The sequence below is a fragment of the Salmo salar genome, chromosome 02 (assembly GCF_965601325.2).
Source record: "Salmo salar chromosome 02, fSalSal1, whole genome shotgun sequence".
In the NCBI taxonomy this organism is placed as follows: Eukaryota; Metazoa; Chordata; class Actinopteri; order Salmoniformes; family Salmonidae; genus Salmo; species Salmo salar.
The window spans coordinates 41603109-41622977 of NC_138292.1; the positions used below are offsets into that span (position 1 = coordinate 41603109).

General features: G+C 39.1%; 1 protein-coding gene across 1 annotated transcript; it reads left to right on the forward strand.

The window, feature by feature from the left end:
• On the forward strand, window positions 1-19516 carry LOC106583129 (SH3 domain-containing kinase-binding protein 1). The gene is made up of 16 exons (XM_014166963.3): window positions 1-153; window positions 1401-1558; window positions 1838-1895; window positions 2435-2544; window positions 3512-3602; window positions 3700-3761; window positions 3873-3918; window positions 5054-5148; window positions 6850-6951; window positions 7682-7733; window positions 14238-14288; window positions 14498-14621; window positions 15711-15876; window positions 17060-17250; window positions 17659-17722; window positions 18034-19516. Exons 1-16 carry the CDS (start codon window positions 150-152, stop codon window positions 18070-18072), a joined length of 1413 nt encoding a protein of 470 aa, XP_014022438.1. The 5' UTR covers window positions 1-149; the 3' UTR covers window positions 18073-19516.
• Window positions 19517-19869: the final 353 nt, after the last annotated feature.

Here is a 19869-nt window from a genome sequence, read left to right on the forward strand (position 1 = left end):
CCCTGGCCTAGCCATATATAGCTTTGCTTCTTGGGCAATACACTCACTTTCTTTCAGTTCTCCTCCTGTAGCATATGAGGTGTCTGTCTGTCCTCTGAAGAGGAATTACCTAAAAGTCTAGAAGAAAGAGTAAAGATTTTTAAGAAGTCATGGGTAAGTGCATTGTAACTGTGTTGTCCATTGAGTAGTGTTTACAAGGGTTTGGGGAATGTTTACAATGTCTGTCAATTAGTTACATTCAGGGCAATTGACAAGAACTCTAGTTTCGAAAATGTGTGGTCATTTTGTAATCCCAAATAATATTTGCGATTGGAGGTGATTTTAGTATACCAGATATGTAGGCCTGTTCATGTTTGTAGATTATACACCCTCTTTGTCAGAAAACAGATAACAGAGATAATGATCTTGCTTTTTTATTATCCAGAAAGCAAAGAGGTAGTAGCCACCGTGCTTCTACACCTGCATTGCTTACTGTTTGGGGTTTTAGGCTGGGTTTCTGTACAGCACTTTGAGATATCAGCTGATGTAAGAAGGGCTATATAAATACATTTGATTTGATTTGATGTAGTAAGTCTCTGGGTGTCCACTATACTTTTGTATTTGGTGTTGCAGGATTTCGTCATAGCTAACATTGGCATAAATGCCTAAAGCCAGGTAAACAGGTTAGCACTAGTACTAGCTGTGGGTAAGGTACATTTTTCATTATTTTCTTACTTGCAGGTTGGTTGTAGGCAATTGGTGTGTGTGGTACTGACATTTTGTTTTGTATAGTCCTTGCCTAAAAACTACTTGAACAGAAACTTTTTCACTATGCCAGGGCAAATTCCAAACTGTAATTGTTGGTATCAATTTTGCTGCCCCGGTACTGTACTGTAACCTTGCTTTACATACGTGTTGTTCAAACACAAATATGCTACAGGAGACTGGTTTGGTTTACAAAGGCCTTGGTGTTTATTCAGAAAAAGTAAAGCTGAAATCTTTTAACAACATACCAATAGCTTTTTTGCCTATGATTTAGTGCATGTTTCAAACACAATAATCTTGATGTTACCCTTCTCACACTATGCAGCCAAGCTGAGTTAAACAAGCTGGTTATTTACCCACCATAGTTGCAAAAAACATGCTAGAGAGAACAATGTGCAAGACCATATCCATGCCAGCACGGTACGGTTTGGATCAGCACAATAGTGTGAAAAGTGTCCACGTTATCGCTCTTCCCCTCCCCATGTTTTTGAGTCACTAGACTATGGTGTTAACCTTCTAGATGTTGGGCCACATTACCTTAAATGACTGTAAATAACTGCAGTTCCTCAAGCAATATTGTTAGGTCTGTTTGAAAAGAGAATGAAACTTGCGACACCATATTCTCTTCCCCCTCCTCCTCCATTTGTGTGTCTCAGAGGTGCTGGTGCTGATAGACTTTGAGGGCACGATGGGAGACGAGATGACGGTGCAGGTGGGAGACGTGGTGACGAGCGTCACCAAGCCCAGCGAGGAGGGCTGGCTGGAGGGGGAACTGAGGGGCAAGAGGGGCATCTTCCCCGCTAACTTCGTCAAGGTACAGTATGTCCATCAAGAGATTGCCTTCAGTCCCAGGATTAGGATTAATACCATCTCAATTCAGTCAACAAAGGAAGTAAAATTAAATTATATTCTGTCAAGGAACTGAAATTCCATTCTTTTCAGTTTACTTCCTTCCTTGACTGATTTGAAATCAATTTGACCCCGACTCTGATCAGCCTATTGTTCGTGCAATTTTCACGTGCAATCCATTGTCTAATACCTGACTCATTAGCTTTTTCCTTGTATGTCTTTGTATATTTTATTTCCCACACAGGAGGTGCCGGTGTATTTGATAGGTGACAGCAAGAGGGAACCAAGAAGCCTACGGAAATGTATGTGTCACTCTCCAATGTCTTTAAACCTCCACTACCATAACGCTCTGCTTATTGTGTTTCTCATAACGTGATCTGTAGCAAAAACTGTATCCAGATATGTTTCCCAGTCTGTCAAACATGAACCCTGTTTTGTACTGAAATATGGAAGTGTTTTGGTTTGTGCTCATCGAGATACACACTTTGTCAGCAAGACAGGCTAAAACAAGTAATTAAAGGCCTTGTGTAGATATATAGCCTCGCCTGCTAGCACCAAGCTTAATTATAATGTACAAAGAAGGAACAGATAAAAACCACAGTCTACTGTTACAGCACAATCCATTTGAGGGATTCAATTAGTTACACCACGAAGAAGCTTCAATTCTTCTAGTCATGCTCTGAGTCTGGAGTCTATAAGTTATCATATGAGACTTCTGTATTTGTTTACTTCTGAATTTCTCTACTAAATTTCTATTCATCATTAGTTTTAACTATCATTTTACAATAATAAGAGCAGTCTTGACTGATTATGTGGCTGGTACAATGCTTTGCTCATGCAGCAAGGATGATTAAACAAACAAGGAAGTGTGAGGTGGCCTTTGCCTACAGTCCCTTGAATGAGGATGAGCTGGAGCTGGTTGTCGGGGAGACCATTGAGATCCTCAGAGAGGTAGAGTGCTGCTTTTATCATTACTGACACTAGATTATCAATAGATGGGAAAACACTTGCAAACATACTAGAGAAGGAATCTCAAACAAATGTCCCACAAGACAATTTAACAAGGCCCTAGACCCAAATTAGTTTGAGACCCCTGCTATAGAGTATCAGTGTAAATTAGTTGTAGGTTCTTGGAGAGAACATTAGCTGCTCTATTTAGAAGGATATGTTTATGTTTTAACTTCATAATTGGAGTGTCATATCATATTTACTTTCTTTGTATCATCTCTCTAATGGCAAATGCATGAGCATGAGGGAGCAACCACAAATCATTTATCTTGTTTGCCTAGCTAGATATGATACTAAAATATCACCCCTCCAAAAGCTCAGAAAACCAAATAGTCGCACAGATATTTCAGCAATGCATATTCATTGTGATATTTCCCCAAGATTATACTGAGAAATCACATTTCTCGCACACATTCCAACTTCACTTTGAGGTGTGTAGGATCTTCATTTGAGCCAGTTTGCTACAGCAGGAAAATAATCCTGCAACAGTAACAGGAAATTATAGATTTTATGTGGATCACAGGAGGTGGGTGGCACCTTAATTGGGGAGCACGCGCTCGTGGAAATGGTTTCACCGTTCCAGACATTATGATGAGCCGTCCTCCCCTCATATAGCCTCCACTGATGTGGATTATAATTAATAGACATTTCATAGGGGAAATTACAAACTTCAGAAACCTTTTTAAACCTCAAATACACTCAAGAGTTTTTCATTTCCTGCATTGCAGGAAAGTTCTCCTGCAACAGGATGATCAAATGAAGATCCTACATCTGTAGACATTATGCTGACCAAACCTGTTTTGAGAATTTCTATGCATGTGGATGATTGGTGAAATATGCTCTGCTACACTGTACTATTCTTATATTTCTGTTTCTCTCTCTTTTACCTCTCTCTTTTAACACCTGACAGATTGAAGATGGGTGGTGGATGGGAATGAAAGGTGGTAAAGTGGGAGCGTTTCCATCAAACTTCACCAAAGAGATATTTGTCTCTCCAAAAGGTGGGATGGGCACATTTTTCACATGGCCTTTTTTTGTTCTGAGAGTGGACTTGAATCAGTATATCCTTATAGAACTTCCTTCTCAATCTTTTTTTAGATGTCAAGCATAACGAGAGCAAAACCAGACCCAAAGTCTCAGATACAATGTTCAGTAAAGAGGTATGGAATGCAAGATAAATCAAAATACAATAAATATGGGACTTTTTCTCTCCTGAAAACCTAGTTGTGAGATGCCATTGATTAATTTAATACATTTGTCTTTTTGTTAAGACAAAGCTACCTCAGAGGACGAGTGTGAGGAACAAAACAAAAAATGGTAAGTTTCTATAGTTCTCATTCCTACTTTATGTAGGTCGTATAAATGAGTGGACTGCATTTTTAAATACATTTTAAAATGTAAAATAAAAGGCCCATCTTTGTACTGCTCATCAAATTCATCCTCCTCGTGGGAGATACTTTTTGATACATTGAATGAAACTGCAAAGCAATGTCTCCACTGAATATAGACATGTTCTGATGTATTACAACAACAGTGTGACAGACCTCTGTGACAAGTGTTCTATTTTTGGACCAATCTGCCACTTAGGCAGGTGTCCACAAAGAATACACAGCCACATCATTGGCATGTGACAGTCAGTAATTCCCACAGTTTACCCAATAGGCTATGTGGGTGTGGGCCCACAGAAACTCTGACAGTAACCCTGGCTTGATGTCACAGTTTAATGGGGAAAGAGATTAATGGTTCAAATAGGTTAATGTCAATGCTTCACAGTTCATATCCTTCTCAGAAAAATATATGGATGTATGGACTGATATTCTTCCTTGTCGATTGGTTAGTCATGATCAGTGGTGTAAAGTACTTCAGTAAAAATACTTTAAAGTACTACTTAAGTAGTTTTTTGGGTTATCTGTACTTTAGTATTTATATTTTTGACAACTTTTACTTTTACTTCACTACATTCCTAAAGAAAATAATGTATTTTTTACTCCATACATTATCCCTGACACCCGAAAGTACTCGCTACATGTTGAATGCTCAGTAGGACAGGAAAATGGTCCAATTCACACACTTATCAAGAGAACAAGTGGTCATCCCTTCTGCCTCTGATCTGGCAAACTCCCTAAACACAAATGCATTGTTTGTAAATGATGTCTGTTGGAGTGCTGGCTATCCATACATTTTAAAAACAAGACAATGGTGTCGTCTAGTTTGCTTTATATAAGGAATTTGAAATGATTTATACTTTTACTTTTGATACTTCAGTATATTTAGAACCAAATACTTTTAGACTTTTACTCAAGTAGTATTTTACTAGGTGACTTTCACATTTACCTGAGTAACTTTCTTTTTAGGTATCCATACTTTTACAACATCTTAAAACCAACCTATTCTAGCCATGCATTGCTTAGGTTCTCTTTATAATACTCCCCTCTCTATTATGTCTACTCAGTGAAAGAATGTTGTCAAGTCATGTTCGACTACGCAGCCTTGACCGAGGACGAGTTGAATCTAAAGAAGGGAGACATTGTTACAATCATCACCAAGGTTTGGGTCTTTGTACTAATGTTGTCATCCATGTTCCCCAATACAATATACTGTACCTTAATGACTTTATGCCTTTTGGGGCCAAAATCAAGAATATAATGCTCCAGTTTTGGACTAGAATAAACCTGGTTATACAATTTCATCAATATTTTTTCTCCTCTTCAACCAGACCAACCTGTTATGTGACTTGTGAGCAATTCTGTGAAAATATGTGCCACAATACACTAGATGACAAAGCATGCACAATTACATAAGTAGAGAAACCATCCAAAAATCTGATGGTATAAATTATATTCCAAATTACAGTGGTGTATATTTACTACATTAAGTAAAAATATTTTGAAGTACTATTTAAGTAGTTTTTTGGGGTATCTGTACTTTACTTGACTATTTATATTTTTAACAACTATTACTTTTACTCCACTACATTCCTAAATACAATATGTACTTTTTACTCCCATACATTTTCATTGACATCCAAAAGTACTTGTTACATTTTGAATGCTCAGGTAGGACAACAATGTCGTCCAATTTACGCATCTACAGTATCAATATAATGTGTTGTCATACCCACTGCCTCTGATCTGGCGGACTCACAAAAAAATTAAAAATACTTTGCTTGTTATTTATGTCTGACTGTTGGTAATATATATATGTACAGTACTAGTCAATAGTTTGGACACACATACTCATTCGTGGGTTTTTCTTTATTTGTACTATTTTCTACATTGTAGAATGGTAGTGAAGACATCAAAACTATGAAATAACACATATAGAATAATGTAGTAGCCAAAAAAGTGTTAGACAAATCAAAATATATTTTCTATTTGAGATTCTTCAAAGTAGCCACCGTTCGCCTTGATGACAGCTTTGCACACTCTTGGCATTCTCTCAACCAGCTTCATGAGGTAGTCACCTGGAATTAATTTCAATTAACAGGTGTGTCTTGTTAAAAGTTCATTTGTGGAATATCTTTCCTTCTTAATGCGTTTGAGCCAATCAGTTGTGTTGTGACAAGGTAGGGGTGGTATCCAGAAGATAGCCTACATATTATGGCAAGAACTGCTCAAATAAGCAAGGAGAAACGACAGTTCATCATTACACTTTTGTGGTTACTACATGAGTCCATATGTGTTATTTCATAGTTTTGATATCATCATTATTATTCTACATTGTAGAAAATAGAACAAATAAAGAAAAACCTTTGAATGATTAGGTGTGTCCAAACTTTTGACTGGTACTGTTTATATAAAAGAGAGAATCGTGCCGTCTGGTTTGCTTAAAATAAGGAATTTGATGTCTAGCATTTACTTTTACTCAAATATGTAAATGTAATACTTTTTCCACCACTGTACTTAAGTATATTCAAAACCAAATACTTTTAGACTTTTACTCAAGTAGTATTTTACTGGGTGACCTTTACTTTTACTTGAGACATTTTCTATTAAGGTATCTTTACTTTTACTCAAGTATGACATTTGAGTAGTTTTTTCCACCACTGCTAAATTATAAGTGGAAAAGGGAGGTTTATGATAACTTTGAAGATCAAATAATAGTGTCCACGGTGGGCAATGACCATGCTTCCCCTGACCCTCTGTTAACCTCTCAGATGTTCAGAGTACTTGTCCTCGTGGACATTGTCGTTTTATGAACTATGTGTAGTTCTTTGAGTTGCTCTTTACACAATCTCTTCTTCTGAAGGAAACAGAGGACGAGGGCTGGTGGGAGGGAGAGCTGAACGGACGCAGAGGTTTTTTCCCCGACAACTTTGTCATGGTGATACCGACGACAGAAGGTCTCCAAGTGAGTTAGAGCAGGGAATGAGGGAAACATTCCCAGGAATATTCTCGCTGTAGCCCTGTGAATGGGAATTTCCCACGCACATTCCAGGAGGGTTTAGCCATTACATTACACTGACCTAAGCAGCTATGACACCAACCAGTAATAAACATGAGCTATTTATTAGACTGCAACAGCTCGATAAAAACAAAGCCCTTTATCTACAGTTGGCTAACAAACAAAAAAAATTCTCAGTCAAGTCTTATATTTTTTTATTTTCTATTTAACCTTTGTTTAACTAGGCAAGTCAGTTAAGAACAAATTCTTATTTACAATGACAGCCTAAGAACAGTGGGTTAACTGCCTTGTTCAGGAGCAGACCAACAGATTTTGACCTTGTCAGCTCAGGGATTCAATCTAGCAACCTTTCGGTTACTGGCCCAATTCTCTAACCACTAGGCTACCTGCCGACCTTTACTTAACTAACTTATAAAGGTTTCTGACTCAAAGATCTCTTCAACATCCGCAGTTTAGGAGTCACTGACTTTAAATTTCCGTCTGTGGAAAGAGTGTGTTAGTTTATTTTGAATTGCATTAATTTTATATATATATATTTTTAAATAAAACAATAAAAGACAATACGAATGGCCGCTCGCATCAATGGGTGCTCTAATCAGTGTGTGTGTGTTGCTGCAAATAGGCAGCAAAGAGAGACTGAGCCAACCTGTTGTGTTTTCCGTTGCTTTTCCTACAGTCTGGAAGCACCAGCCAACCACCTGCGCGCCGTGGCACGGAAAGACGCTCAGGTAAAGACAGCAACTTCCTGTTTTAACAGAGAGACCAGTCCAACGGCATATACTGTTACAACAGTTAGTCCATGACACCAATATGACAGTACAGAATGTCTTGCGATTTAGATGCTGACGATGGAGCTTATGAGGTGTAACATAATAACTGGTGCAACAAAATATACTGTGACACCCATAGAGATCCTATTAAATGACTATTCTAATTAGTATTAGTGTGTTAGTATTTTAATTCCTAATTCTATGGTGACACCAATCTGTGACACACCAATATGAACACCAATATGACAACATAGATTGTCTTGTGATTTAGAGATGCTAATGGGAGCTGATTTAGAGAATTCTCACACAAGGAAATGGCTATGGTTGCTACTGTTTTCATCTGCGGTGGTGCTTGTTCAGTCTGGCACGGTGTTCATGTTTTAGTGTGTGAGCAGCTGAATATGAGATTTTGTGTGGTCCAAATGGCTACCTGAATATTTCAAAATCAAGGTGTTTGCATTTTACAGATACTGTTCTTGTAGATGGAAAACAGACATTAACATAGGCATGTCACAAAAAAAAGTAATACTCAGCATGAGGGAGTATGGCAACCCTAAGTGTCAAATTAGCTTTTAAAATTTAGTGACAACGGCACATCCACTCTGCCTGTCTGTCTGTCTGTCGGCTGTCTGTAACTGAACTACAATTAGGTTTTTATTAGCAAACCAGGCCACAGACACACTCACATTTCCTCAGTCCAGGCTACATAGGCAAATCTTATGTAAGTGAAAATCCACCTAAAGACCAATATAACCCAGGAAAGCCCCAGAATACTCAGCGATTTCGGCGTCAAATTCACACAACCACAGCTATATTAACGGATGTCACTGGTAACAGGTTAGATGTAGTTTGTATGATGTATATGGAAGCTCCCAATCATCCCTATTTCAGATGCTAGTTTTTATTGCCTCTCAATTATCTATAGCTATGCATCATACAATGATGTTGGGTGGCATAAATGATTGTTCATTGTGGAAGTTTCAAAGCTGTTTCAATTTGACCTCTCTTGACCTGCTATCTATGTGGTATATCTCGAAGACACAGTTCCCTTTTGAGTTTTTATGACTATGTTGTTCAATGAAGGAATAGACCCACTGGGCACACCACGTCATTTCAATGTGGATAATAAGTTGTCAATGCCGTTGAAAATTCAGAACAGATTATTACGGCAACTGTGAAGATCTCCACAGACCTGCGACAACCTACGCATGCTATCTTGAACATATGATTACATAAGAAGAAATGTATAGTTACAGTAACCTCACAGCGACCATGGTTGTGTTAATCATTTTAAGGATGAATGTTACATTAGTTTGTAAGATAGACTTAACTTTTACTGTATTACAAAGGTAATATTGAATTGTGCTAGGTTGGTATATAAAAGAGAGAATTGTGCCGTCTGGTTTGCTTAAAATAAGTAATTTGGTGTCTAGCATTTACTTTTACTTTTACTCAAATATGACAATTGAGTACTTTTTCCACCACTGAACTTAAGTTATATTCAAAACCAGATACTTTTAGACTTTTACTCAAATAGTATTCTACTGGGTGACTTTCACTTTTACTTGAGTCATTTTCTATTAAGGTACCTTTACTTCTACTCATGAATGACAATTTAGTGTTTTTTCCACCACTGCATTGTAGAATAATAGTGAAGACATCAAAACTATGAAATAACACATATGGAATCATGTAGTAACCCAAAAAGTGTTAAACAAATCAAAATATATTTTAAATTTGAGATTCTTCAAAGTAGCCACACTTTGCCTTGATGACAGCTTTGCACACTCTTGGCGTGACTAGCTTAATGAGGTAGTCACTTGGAATGCATTTCAATTAACAGGTGTGCCTTGATAAAAGTTAATTTGTGGAATTTCTTTCCTTCTTAATGTGTTTGAGCCAATCAATTGTGTTGTGACAAGGTAGGGGTGGAATACAGAAGATAGCCCTATTCGATAAAAGACCAAGTCCATATTATTGCAAGAACAGCTCAAATAAGCAAAAAGAAACGACAATCCATCATTACTTTAAGACATGAAGGTCAGTCATTCCATAACATTTCAAGAACTTTGAACATTTCTTCAAGTGCAGTCGCAAAAACCATCAAGCGCTATGATGAAACTGGCTCTCATGAGGGCCGCCACAGGAAAGGAAGACCCAGAGTTACCTCTGCTGCAGAGGATATGTTGATTAGAGTTACCAGCCTCAGATTGTAGCCCAAATAAATGCTTCACAGAGTTCAAGTAACAGACACATCTCAACATCAACTGTACAGAGGAGAAGGTGTGAATCAGGCCTTCATGGTTGAATTGCTGCAAAGAATCCCCTACTAAAGGACACCAATAAGAAGAAGAGACTTGCTTGGGCCAAGAAACACAAGCAATGGACATTAGACCGGTGGAAATCTGTCCTTTAGTCTGATGAGTCAAAATGTGCGATTTGTGGTTCTAACCGCCGTGTCTTTGTGAGATGCAGAGTAGGTGAACGGATGAACTCCGCATGTGTGGTTCCCACCGTGAAGCATGGAGGAGGAGGTGTGATGGTGTGGGGGTGCTTTGCTGGTGACACTGTCTGTGATTTATTTAGAATTCAAGGCGCACATAACCAGCATGTCTACCACAGCATTCTGCAGCGATACGCCATCCCATCTGGTTTGCACTTATTGGGGCTATCATTTGTTTTTCAACGGGACAGTGACCCAACACACTGTGTATGGGCTATTTGACCAAGAAGGAGAGTGATGGAGTGCTGCATCAGATGACCTAGCCTCCACAATCACCCGACCTCAACCAAATTGAGATGGTTTGGGATGAGTTGGACCGCAGAGTGAAGGAAAAGCAGTGAACAAGTGCTCAGAATATGTGGGAAGTCCTTCAAGACTGTTAGAAAAGCATACCTCATGAAGCTGTTTGAGAGAATGCCAAGAGTGTGCAAAGCTGTCATCAAGGCAAAGGGTGGCTACTTCGAAGAATCTAAAATCAAAAATATATTTTGGGGTTATTATATGATTACATATGTGTTATTTCATAGTTTTGATGTCTTCATTATTATTATACAATGTAGAAAATAGTACAAATAAAGAAAAACCCTTGAATGAGAAGGAGTGTCCAAACTTTTGACTGGTACTGTAAGCAGGGCTTGGTTAAAACCCTGGACGGGAGACCAAAGGGGAGCTATAAATGAGTTATCCAGGTGAAGGTGCTGCCTAGCCTAATGATCTGACATTGTTTGAAAGTTACAAATTCAACTTATTTTATGTTTAGATTTGGTGATGACATAATCCTGTGGTTGTAATTTCACCCTCAAAACAACAGTTTACGTGGATGACTTTTTTTCAAATCCAATGTCGTTTCCGTGTAGATTCCGTGTCACAATACGCTGACAAATGACATTGAAACAACATTGATTCAACCAGTTAGTTCTCAGTGGGGAGGGATAGACAGCATCTGACACATGTTTTGCCTTAAACAGTAAAGAGGATGTGAGAGTCCAATCTTGAGTCTGTCAGTGCCACACATAGCAGGATGTGGTTCACAGGCAGGTTTTATCTGAGGGCACCAGATCTTGTATCAAACACACACTTCTGCTTATGGTACAACTTGTGTTTTACAGACACTAACTGTTATTTAGCTGTTAGGCTGGATGTTTCTTCCCAGCTTTAAATAGATAAAGCCTTTCTAATTGAATACGAAGGGTACACAACATTAAGATGCAATATTTCAATCACATCATTTATTTTAATGATAAAATCGGTGCACAAATACTCAAAGAAAGCTTGCTATTGCTACATGACCACTTTTATTGACATTTTGAGGCACTCACTCTCGCTGAACATTCACAAACGTTCATATCTTCATCGGGGTAGGGAGCAGTATTTCGACATCCGGATGAAAAGCGTGCCCGTAGTAAACTGCCTGCTTCTCAGGCCCAGAAGGTAGGACATGCATATCATTAGTAGATTTGGATAGAAAACACTCTAAAGTTTCTAGAACTGTTTGAATGATGTCTGTGAGTATAACAGAACTCATATGGCAGGCAAAAACCTGAGAAAAAAATCCAACCAGGAAGTGTGGAAATCTGAGGTTTGTAGTTTTTCAAGTGATTCCCTATCCAGTATACAGTGTCAATGGGGTCATTTTGCACTTCCTAAGGCTTCCACTAGATGTCAACAGTCTTTAGAACGTTGTTTCATGCTTCTACTGTGACTGAGGAGAGAATAAGAGCCATTGGAATCAGATGACTGAGAAAATGACATGAGCTCAATCGCGCGCACTCACGTGAGAGTTAGCTGTGTTCCATTTCTTTTTTGAAGACATAGGAATCGTCCGGATGGAATATTATGGAAGATTTATGATAAAAACATCGTAAAGATTGATTCTATACATCGTTTGACATGTTTCTACAAATTGTAGTATAACTTTTTAGACTTTAATCTGGACTTAGTAAGCGCGTGCCTTGCATTTGGAATAGTGAACCTAACGCGCAAACAAAATGGAGGTATTTGGACATAAAGATTAACTTTATCGAACAAAACGAACATTTATGCTGGAACTGGGATTCCTGGGAGTGCATTCTGATGAAGATCATCAAAGGTAAGTGAATATTTAGAATGTAATTTTTGTCATTTCTGTTGACTCCAAAATGGCGGGTATCTGTATGGCTTGTTTTGATATCTGAGCGCTGTACTCAGATTATTGCAAAATTTGCTTTCGCCGTAAAGCTTTTTTGAAATCTGACACAGCGGTTGCATTAAGGAGAAGTGCATCTATAATTCTTTGAATAACAGTTGAATATTTTAGCAATGTTTATGATGAGTATTTCTGTAAATTGATGTGCTCATTCACCGGAAGTTTTGGGAGGCAAAACATTTCTGAACATTACACGCCAATGTAAAATTGTTTTTTTTGATATAAATATGAACTTTATCGAGCAAAACATACATGTATTGTGTAACATCAAGTCCTATGAGTGCCATCTGATGAAGATCATCAAAAGTTAGTGATTCATTTTAGCTGTATTTCTGTTTTTTTGTGACGCCTCTCCTTGCTTGGAAAATGGCTGTGTGGTTTTTCTTGTCTAGGTGCTGTCCTAACATAATCTAATGTTATGCTTTCGCCGTAAAGCCTTTTTGAAATCGGACAATGTGGTTGGATTAACGAGAAGTGTATCTTTAAAATGGGATATAATAGTTGTATGTTTGAGAAATTTGAATTATGAGATTTTTGTTGTTTTGAATTTTCCGCCCTGCTATTTCACTGGCTGTTGAATACCCCAGAGAGGATATCTTGCTGTTTGAGTTTGTGTTCAAACATTAAGAGGCCTAACAGTCATTTGGAGATAATATCATCCCAACTCAAAACAATCTCAACCAGAGTCAAGCCTCTGCAGTTGAGTCCCTCCACCCCACCCCATCGCTCCCACTACTCCATTGGCGTCTTATGTCACTGGGGGGTTGCAGCTATGCCACAGGAAGTCCTACACCATGATGGAGAGGGGGATGTAATACAGAACGTCACATGACCTGGCTGAGATGCCTTGGAGGAAGCCAGGGGGTGGGGGACCGTAGAGAGCTCTGTCGGTGACAGTGGCTTTTCACAAGTGGCGCAAGCAGTAACTCTGGAACAACTCTGTGCTTCACATTGGTGGAAGGGCTTGGTCAGGGAGTTTTACATGTGTTTTGAAGAAGGTAGGCTCTATTCTCAATGATTTACTATTGGTACTCTTAGTCTGTGGAATTCATCATCACCAGTCACTTTTGGTGGTTTATTGTCTTACATGTCAGCATGACACTCAGCATGTTCTTCCTCTGTATCTTGAGAGATGTGCTAAAAGCTATAATGCAGATTCATGTTGTTATTGACTTAGCTGTTTTGTGGTCAGTTCCCTTAACTGCACTCTAGTTGATAATTTCTTGGTTTTTTAAACACTATAATTGCTCGGTTAACTCTTAATGGTAATTGAGACGCAGAATATTGTGCTTTGTCAAGACACTCCCACAAGTCTATTATACATACTGTAGCTGTTCACACTTGAGGGATCTCCTTTGTGATAAATAAGTTATTTCCACTCCCAAGCCAAGGCCTTCTCAAGGGAGACTCTTGGGAACAGTAACTACAGTATTTTGGATTCTGTAGGATTCTATTGGACACAGCTGTGACCTAGCCTGCTCCTATGACATGCAGCATCTTGGCTTCCCATGCCACTATACTGGTTGGAATTTCATCAAACTCAAATGGAAGAAAATGAACAACGTTTCTGCGCTACATGAATATTAATTTAGCATTTGAATGAAATTATGCTAAATTCATTTTTGCAGAGAATGATTAACCCCGGAGGTCTGGGTCTTGATGCTGTTGTACACTCACCGTTCTCATAGCAAAGACAACAACACACCAGTAGCAAGATAGATAGCTGTGGCTGTGTATAATATGGTGTGTATTTTGTGCTCTAATGTTCTTCTAGTCAAGGCAGAGGGTTCAGCGATGGAGAAGAGCAGCCCTGCAAAAGCAAAAGGTAAGATGCAGCAAGTTGATACTGTTCAATTAAAGTACAGTTTAACTGTACCTGCAGTCTCCTTCAACCAGATGTTGTATTACATTATACTTCAAAGCACAGAGGAGATGATGCTTCACAATTGCAACAAGGTGTGTGTTGTTAATAAGTACGTACGAGTACAGTTTGCTTACTGGCAGCGATGCTTACATGTGCACATGTGCATGCAGATGAGAAACCAGAGACTAAAGACCTGAGAAGCAACCCCCCAACCAAATTCAAGCTCCCTGCTCCAAGTAGACCTGCGCTACCACCTCCAGTGAAGCACAAGCCTCAGAAGTTCGGTTGTAGCAAGTGAGTGATTCTAGAACATCCATATTTTTTCTCAGTCAACACCAACCACTTAGGTAGAGTATGGAGGTATAGTAGTGCCAACATAAATGCAATCTTAATCCAATGTTGACACTATTATCACTCCATAGTATCAAGTGTGAACGTTAATAGTGAGACTTGTAAAAGAAGGATTTCTTCATGAAGCATCGCTTTCAGACTTTGTTACTGATCAGAATGGACAAATAGGACACTCATATGGAAGCCTTAGTAGTTATATATTTGCAAAAGCCAATAATAACAAAGCAAAAGGTCTCTGTCAAGACAGGAACTGTTTGTTCTCTTTAAACTGGCAAGGAAGGAGAGTGTGGAGGAGAGTTTTGGTTGGTGCCTAAGTTACTATAGCATATAGTCTTCATGTCTTAACACTGAATGCCAGGATTCCCAAACCTTGAGCAGTGCACTGGAAACTCTGGGATGAGTCAGTGTGGGCCTAAACAGACGAGAGCAGCCCATTTCCTTCTACCTGAACAAACACACATGCACACACACACAAGCACACACACACAAACACACACGACTGGGAAAACAAAAAGGCCGTCTTTACCAAGGGGCAATTGACGAATAAAAAGCCTTTCGGATTGTTCTTTCTAAATAAACTGTCACATATTGGAGGCAATGCAATGACAGTGTGGTCTTGGCTAAAAGCATATTGCTTATTTGTAAAATTCATTTGAGATTATACTTGCAAAGGTCAAACAAGTTTGTATATTTTATGAAAAGCTATGTCGTCTTTTTTTGTTCTAGTGAGGGTGTGGACGATGAAAGGGGAAGTCTTAATGTTTGGCTAAACAATAACTCATTGAGGTTTCAATATGCAGTGCATCAGCACCTGCCTCTAAGAGCCTGCAAGAGGAAACAGGATGCCACATTTTCCACACCGAACCAGCAATTTTCATCAACTGATAATCTCAACCGTAGAAAATGAAGCATCTCTTTCAGTTTTCTCTCTCTACATCAGAGCAATTTGGGTCAAGTTAACCTTATGAATCAACCAGTGTAGGCCTGAAAGAAGGAATGTTTAATTTCTCTGAAATGATTTTCTCCCATTAGAGCCAATGGCGATCTCCCTCCGCTTTCACCAAAATGTACAGAGGAGAGCAACTTGGACCAGTTTGACGGAGTGGTGGTGTCCCCTGAGAAACTGAGTCACCCCACAGCCAACAGAGCCAAACCCCCACAGAGACGACCCCCATCAGACCTCGTCACCGGTCCACAGGTATGGCAACAATATACCACACTGTATTATTATCAATATTATTATGGTACAGAATGTACCTCTGTACAGTGTACATATTATGACATACCAGGAACAATAATATTTACTAAATATGTGTATGCGACCAATAAAATTGTATTTGATTTGATTTAGGACAGATCGCATATTAGGACAGAGTCACACATCCATGGAAGTTGTCAGTCACTTTGAGTTAGTGTCGTTGTCATATGTGTGTCCTAACATGGACACCACACACAGTTATGTTTCCTTCTGAAACCACAGGGAGACAATGTGGCTTAATCACATGACACATGACACATCACATGACAGTAGACCCACAACCCCTAGGTTATCATAGCGATGATGATACAATCCCTGATTTGTCTATTGTCATGACGCCACCAGTCTCTATCTGCCCAAAGGTGCACGCTGTACTCCACATCCCCTCTGAAACCACAGGGGGGCAGTGTGGCCCAACACTCATCATGCAGTGACATTATGAACCCACAACCCCAGGTTAACATAGAGATGATGATACATTCTCTTTTTAGTCTGATGTAATTTTCTAATGTCACGCCACAAGTACATATCTGCCTAGAGGAATCACTGTCATCACAGTCATAGGGGCATATCAGTGGAGAATAGTGGCCCTTGTTAGATTTCATTCCTCCAGAGTTTCCCTGAAGACTGTTTGTTCGTATGACGTGGCCCATCTGGCCCACTAAGTCTAAACTCACCCGCCCAGAGAGAGAGAGAGATGGCCTGTTCATAAGTGGCTTGACAAGTTGCATGCCATGAAGGGTTAGTGAGGCCATGACGTGAGAAATGACTCTTAAAAAGGAATCGTCATTAAGGTCATGGTTGTTGTTCTAACCCTAGGCTCTGAGTGGCAGGGACCAGACAGATGCAGAAAAATCGCCTAAACTGCTGAATGTTTGCAAAATTGACTTTGATTCCATATACATGAATACTCTATCATCATGTTAGGCCTTGTTGGCAAGTACGTAGAACACAAAATTAACATAACGTCAATGTATCTCTCTCAAAGTATCAATTAGCCACAAAGTAACAACTGACTTTAAATAAGCTTACTGAGATTGAGTAGATTTAATTCCAAAGTGCTTGAATGCTGGACCTGTCAATCCTTGACAAAACATTGAGATACCTCGTCTAAACATTGCAGGTTGCAGAAAGTCATTCACCCCCATCCAAGCCTGAACATCCTCCCAAGAATCCGGTACCCTCCAGGCTAACGCTTCCCAAGGTTATAGTGGAGGCCAGGGCAGCTCAGGAGGAGAAGCCTTGTCTGGACAGCCTACAAGCTGAGATCAGGGAACTGAAGATTGCTCTGCAGCTGCTGCAAAACAGACATGAGTAAGTAGTATTACCCATTTATTCAGACTTCTAGATAACCAGGGGAAAACCTTGAGGAATCAGGTACATTAACCCATTTGTTCAGTTGTTCCACCAAGCTATTTTCAACTATTTTGATAAAAGACAGAATCTACCGCACACTCAAAAACGATTAGTGAAGGTGCTGGAGGCAAAATGTAAAACTGGAAAGACAGGAAAAAGTCCCTGCACACTTCCAGTCAGATCTCTCCTAGCCTGGTTAAACCAGACTGAATGCTGTGCTCACCATTGTTGAAACACTTCAGTATGGGTTAACCAGGCTACATCTCTCCTGCCAAAAATGTAAACCATTCCTTCATTTTCTTACTCTTCTTTGACCTCTTAGTGCATCTATTGATATATATATATATATTTGTTCTTTCCTTCTAGACAAGACATACAGGAACTGAAAGAGGAACTGAGAGATGAGAGAAACAAACGTGTGGCTCTGCAGGTATGTGGAATATTTACAGTGAGCTCCAAAGGTATTGGGACAGTGACACATTTTTTGTTGTTTTGGCTCTGTACTCCAGCACTTTAAATTTGAAATGATACCATGACTATGAGGTTAAAGTGCAAACTGTCAAATGTCGCACAAATATTACACAAATAGTATACCCCCAAAACATGCTAACCTCCCCTGTTATTGTAATAGTGAGAGGTTAGCATGTCTTGTTTTGAGCATGCAGTGGAACGTACAATGTTTGGAGCATAACACAAGCTTTTGATTTAACTGAATATTAACACAATGTTTCCCCTGTGCAGGAGGAAGTACATGGTCTTAGGACTAAACATTCATCCTAACTGACACCATGACCAGGCAGTACATCTAAGTAAGGCTCTGCTATGTCATTCCCTTGAACACAAACTTGAAAGGAAATTCAAATGTTCCTGACGTTGGAGTGCAAGAGGGAATGGAAAGGATACATGTCTGCTTCCTCTGCAGACATACCAGCTGATGCCACATTAAGGCCTGGAATCAATCCGTATCTCTGAAGTATCGTGGAAGTTCCCCTTAATAGCTTGATAAAACAATTTGAAGGCAATGTTCCCGCATTTGCATTTACGGTAAACACTGCATCGGAAATTACCTTTGAAGGGATACTTCGGTATTTTGGAAAGTCTACTTCCCCGGATTCAGATGAACCCGTGGATACCATTTTCATGTCTCTGCATGCAGTTAGAAGCAATTTCTAACTAGCGTTGGTGCAATGACCTGAAGTATCTACTAGCATGCTAGTAGACACCATAGACTTCCAGCCATTGCCCTAACTCTATAGTTAGCATTGGCTCGCAAAACTACCTCTAACCTTGAGTTTATCTGACTCTGGGGAAATACACAAAGGTCTTCATTGTCAAAATCCTGAAGTTTAACTTTACATTTTAACGCGGACCTTTCGCGATACTTTCGCGATAACGATTGAATCCAGCCCTAGATTGTAGTCAGCCATTTTGTTTGAGTGCATTCTGGACTTGATTGGCAAGGGACCAAGTGGATTGACCAAAATGATTTGTATATATCAACCAAAATACTTTGTAGCCGGGATTCAACTCAAGGTGGGTTATAGCGTAGTGCACAATACAATTGACAATGTGTCTTTTAAGGGACTTTTCCCCAACATTTACATGGTAAATGCTGCACACGTTGGACCAAGCCTAAAGCACTTTTAAAAGTATGTTATAGTGTGGCGTGCTTTAACACACCTTGCATTGAATCACGGCCTTTGGGTAGAAAATGCGTTTTATTTTATACTGATGATATTGTATATTTCATTGAAAGAACAACATCACCCAACAATACAGAGGACTGGTTTTATACATTGAATGTGGGCCATGTTTCTCAGTGCTTATTTTCCTCTAAAAGCATATTTCTTATTTTTTAGGGGCATGTTTGGGAATATTTTGAAGCATAGTGTTTGGGGAACAAACTACTTGTATCTTTTGTGCAAACTGTCATTGTATATAAGAGTAACTATTTTGTGTCTTTTTTAACATATTAAATACTCCAGTGATTTAGCAAGCAATATTTTGCAACTATTCTGCAATGCTGCATGTGTCCATTGGGAGTCACATTTGTACTACTGTTGTTAATTCAGTGCTGCATTGCAGTTGACTTTCAGTCCACAAAAACAAAACTATATTAGTTAATTCTGTACAAATGTACCCTTTTCTCATTTTTGAATATGTCTTTTAGAATAGGTGCTAAAGTGAATCTAATTAAAACCTTGAAAATACAAACACACTGAAATGAAGTGATCCGCAGTGAAGCATGTCGGTATTATACTTTTGCAGCTGGATAAAAGTGGTTGCGTCAGTCACACCAGAACATTAACTTATAGCATACTGAAACTGAAAACAAGTTGACTTATCACAATTAACAAAAAAAATAGAGGATGAAGGAAGAAAAACAAGGAGAGATTTACTGTCGGATATTTGATGAGATTTGATGATCAGTATTTGTTGTTAAGGGCTTTGGCTTCTCTTGAGTGAGCCCTATAGATCTGTTCCCCCCATCTCAGCATTGGCGACATGATTCTGGCATGGCCCGGGAAGTCTGTGAGCTGGAAAGCACATCTGGAGAGCATCTGGAACACATTACCG

Bases quoted from the DNA above. Each gene is read 5' to 3' on its own strand.
- LOC106583129 (XM_014166963.3), top strand. The intron at 1,559-1,837 runs GTACAGTATGTC...TTTCCCACACAG, and splicing joins TCCCCGCTAACTTCGTCAAG to GAGGTGCCGGTGTATTTGAT. The intron at 2,545-3,511 runs GTAGAGTGCTGC...AACACCTGACAG, and splicing joins CCATTGAGATCCTCAGAGAG to ATTGAAGATGGGTGGTGGAT.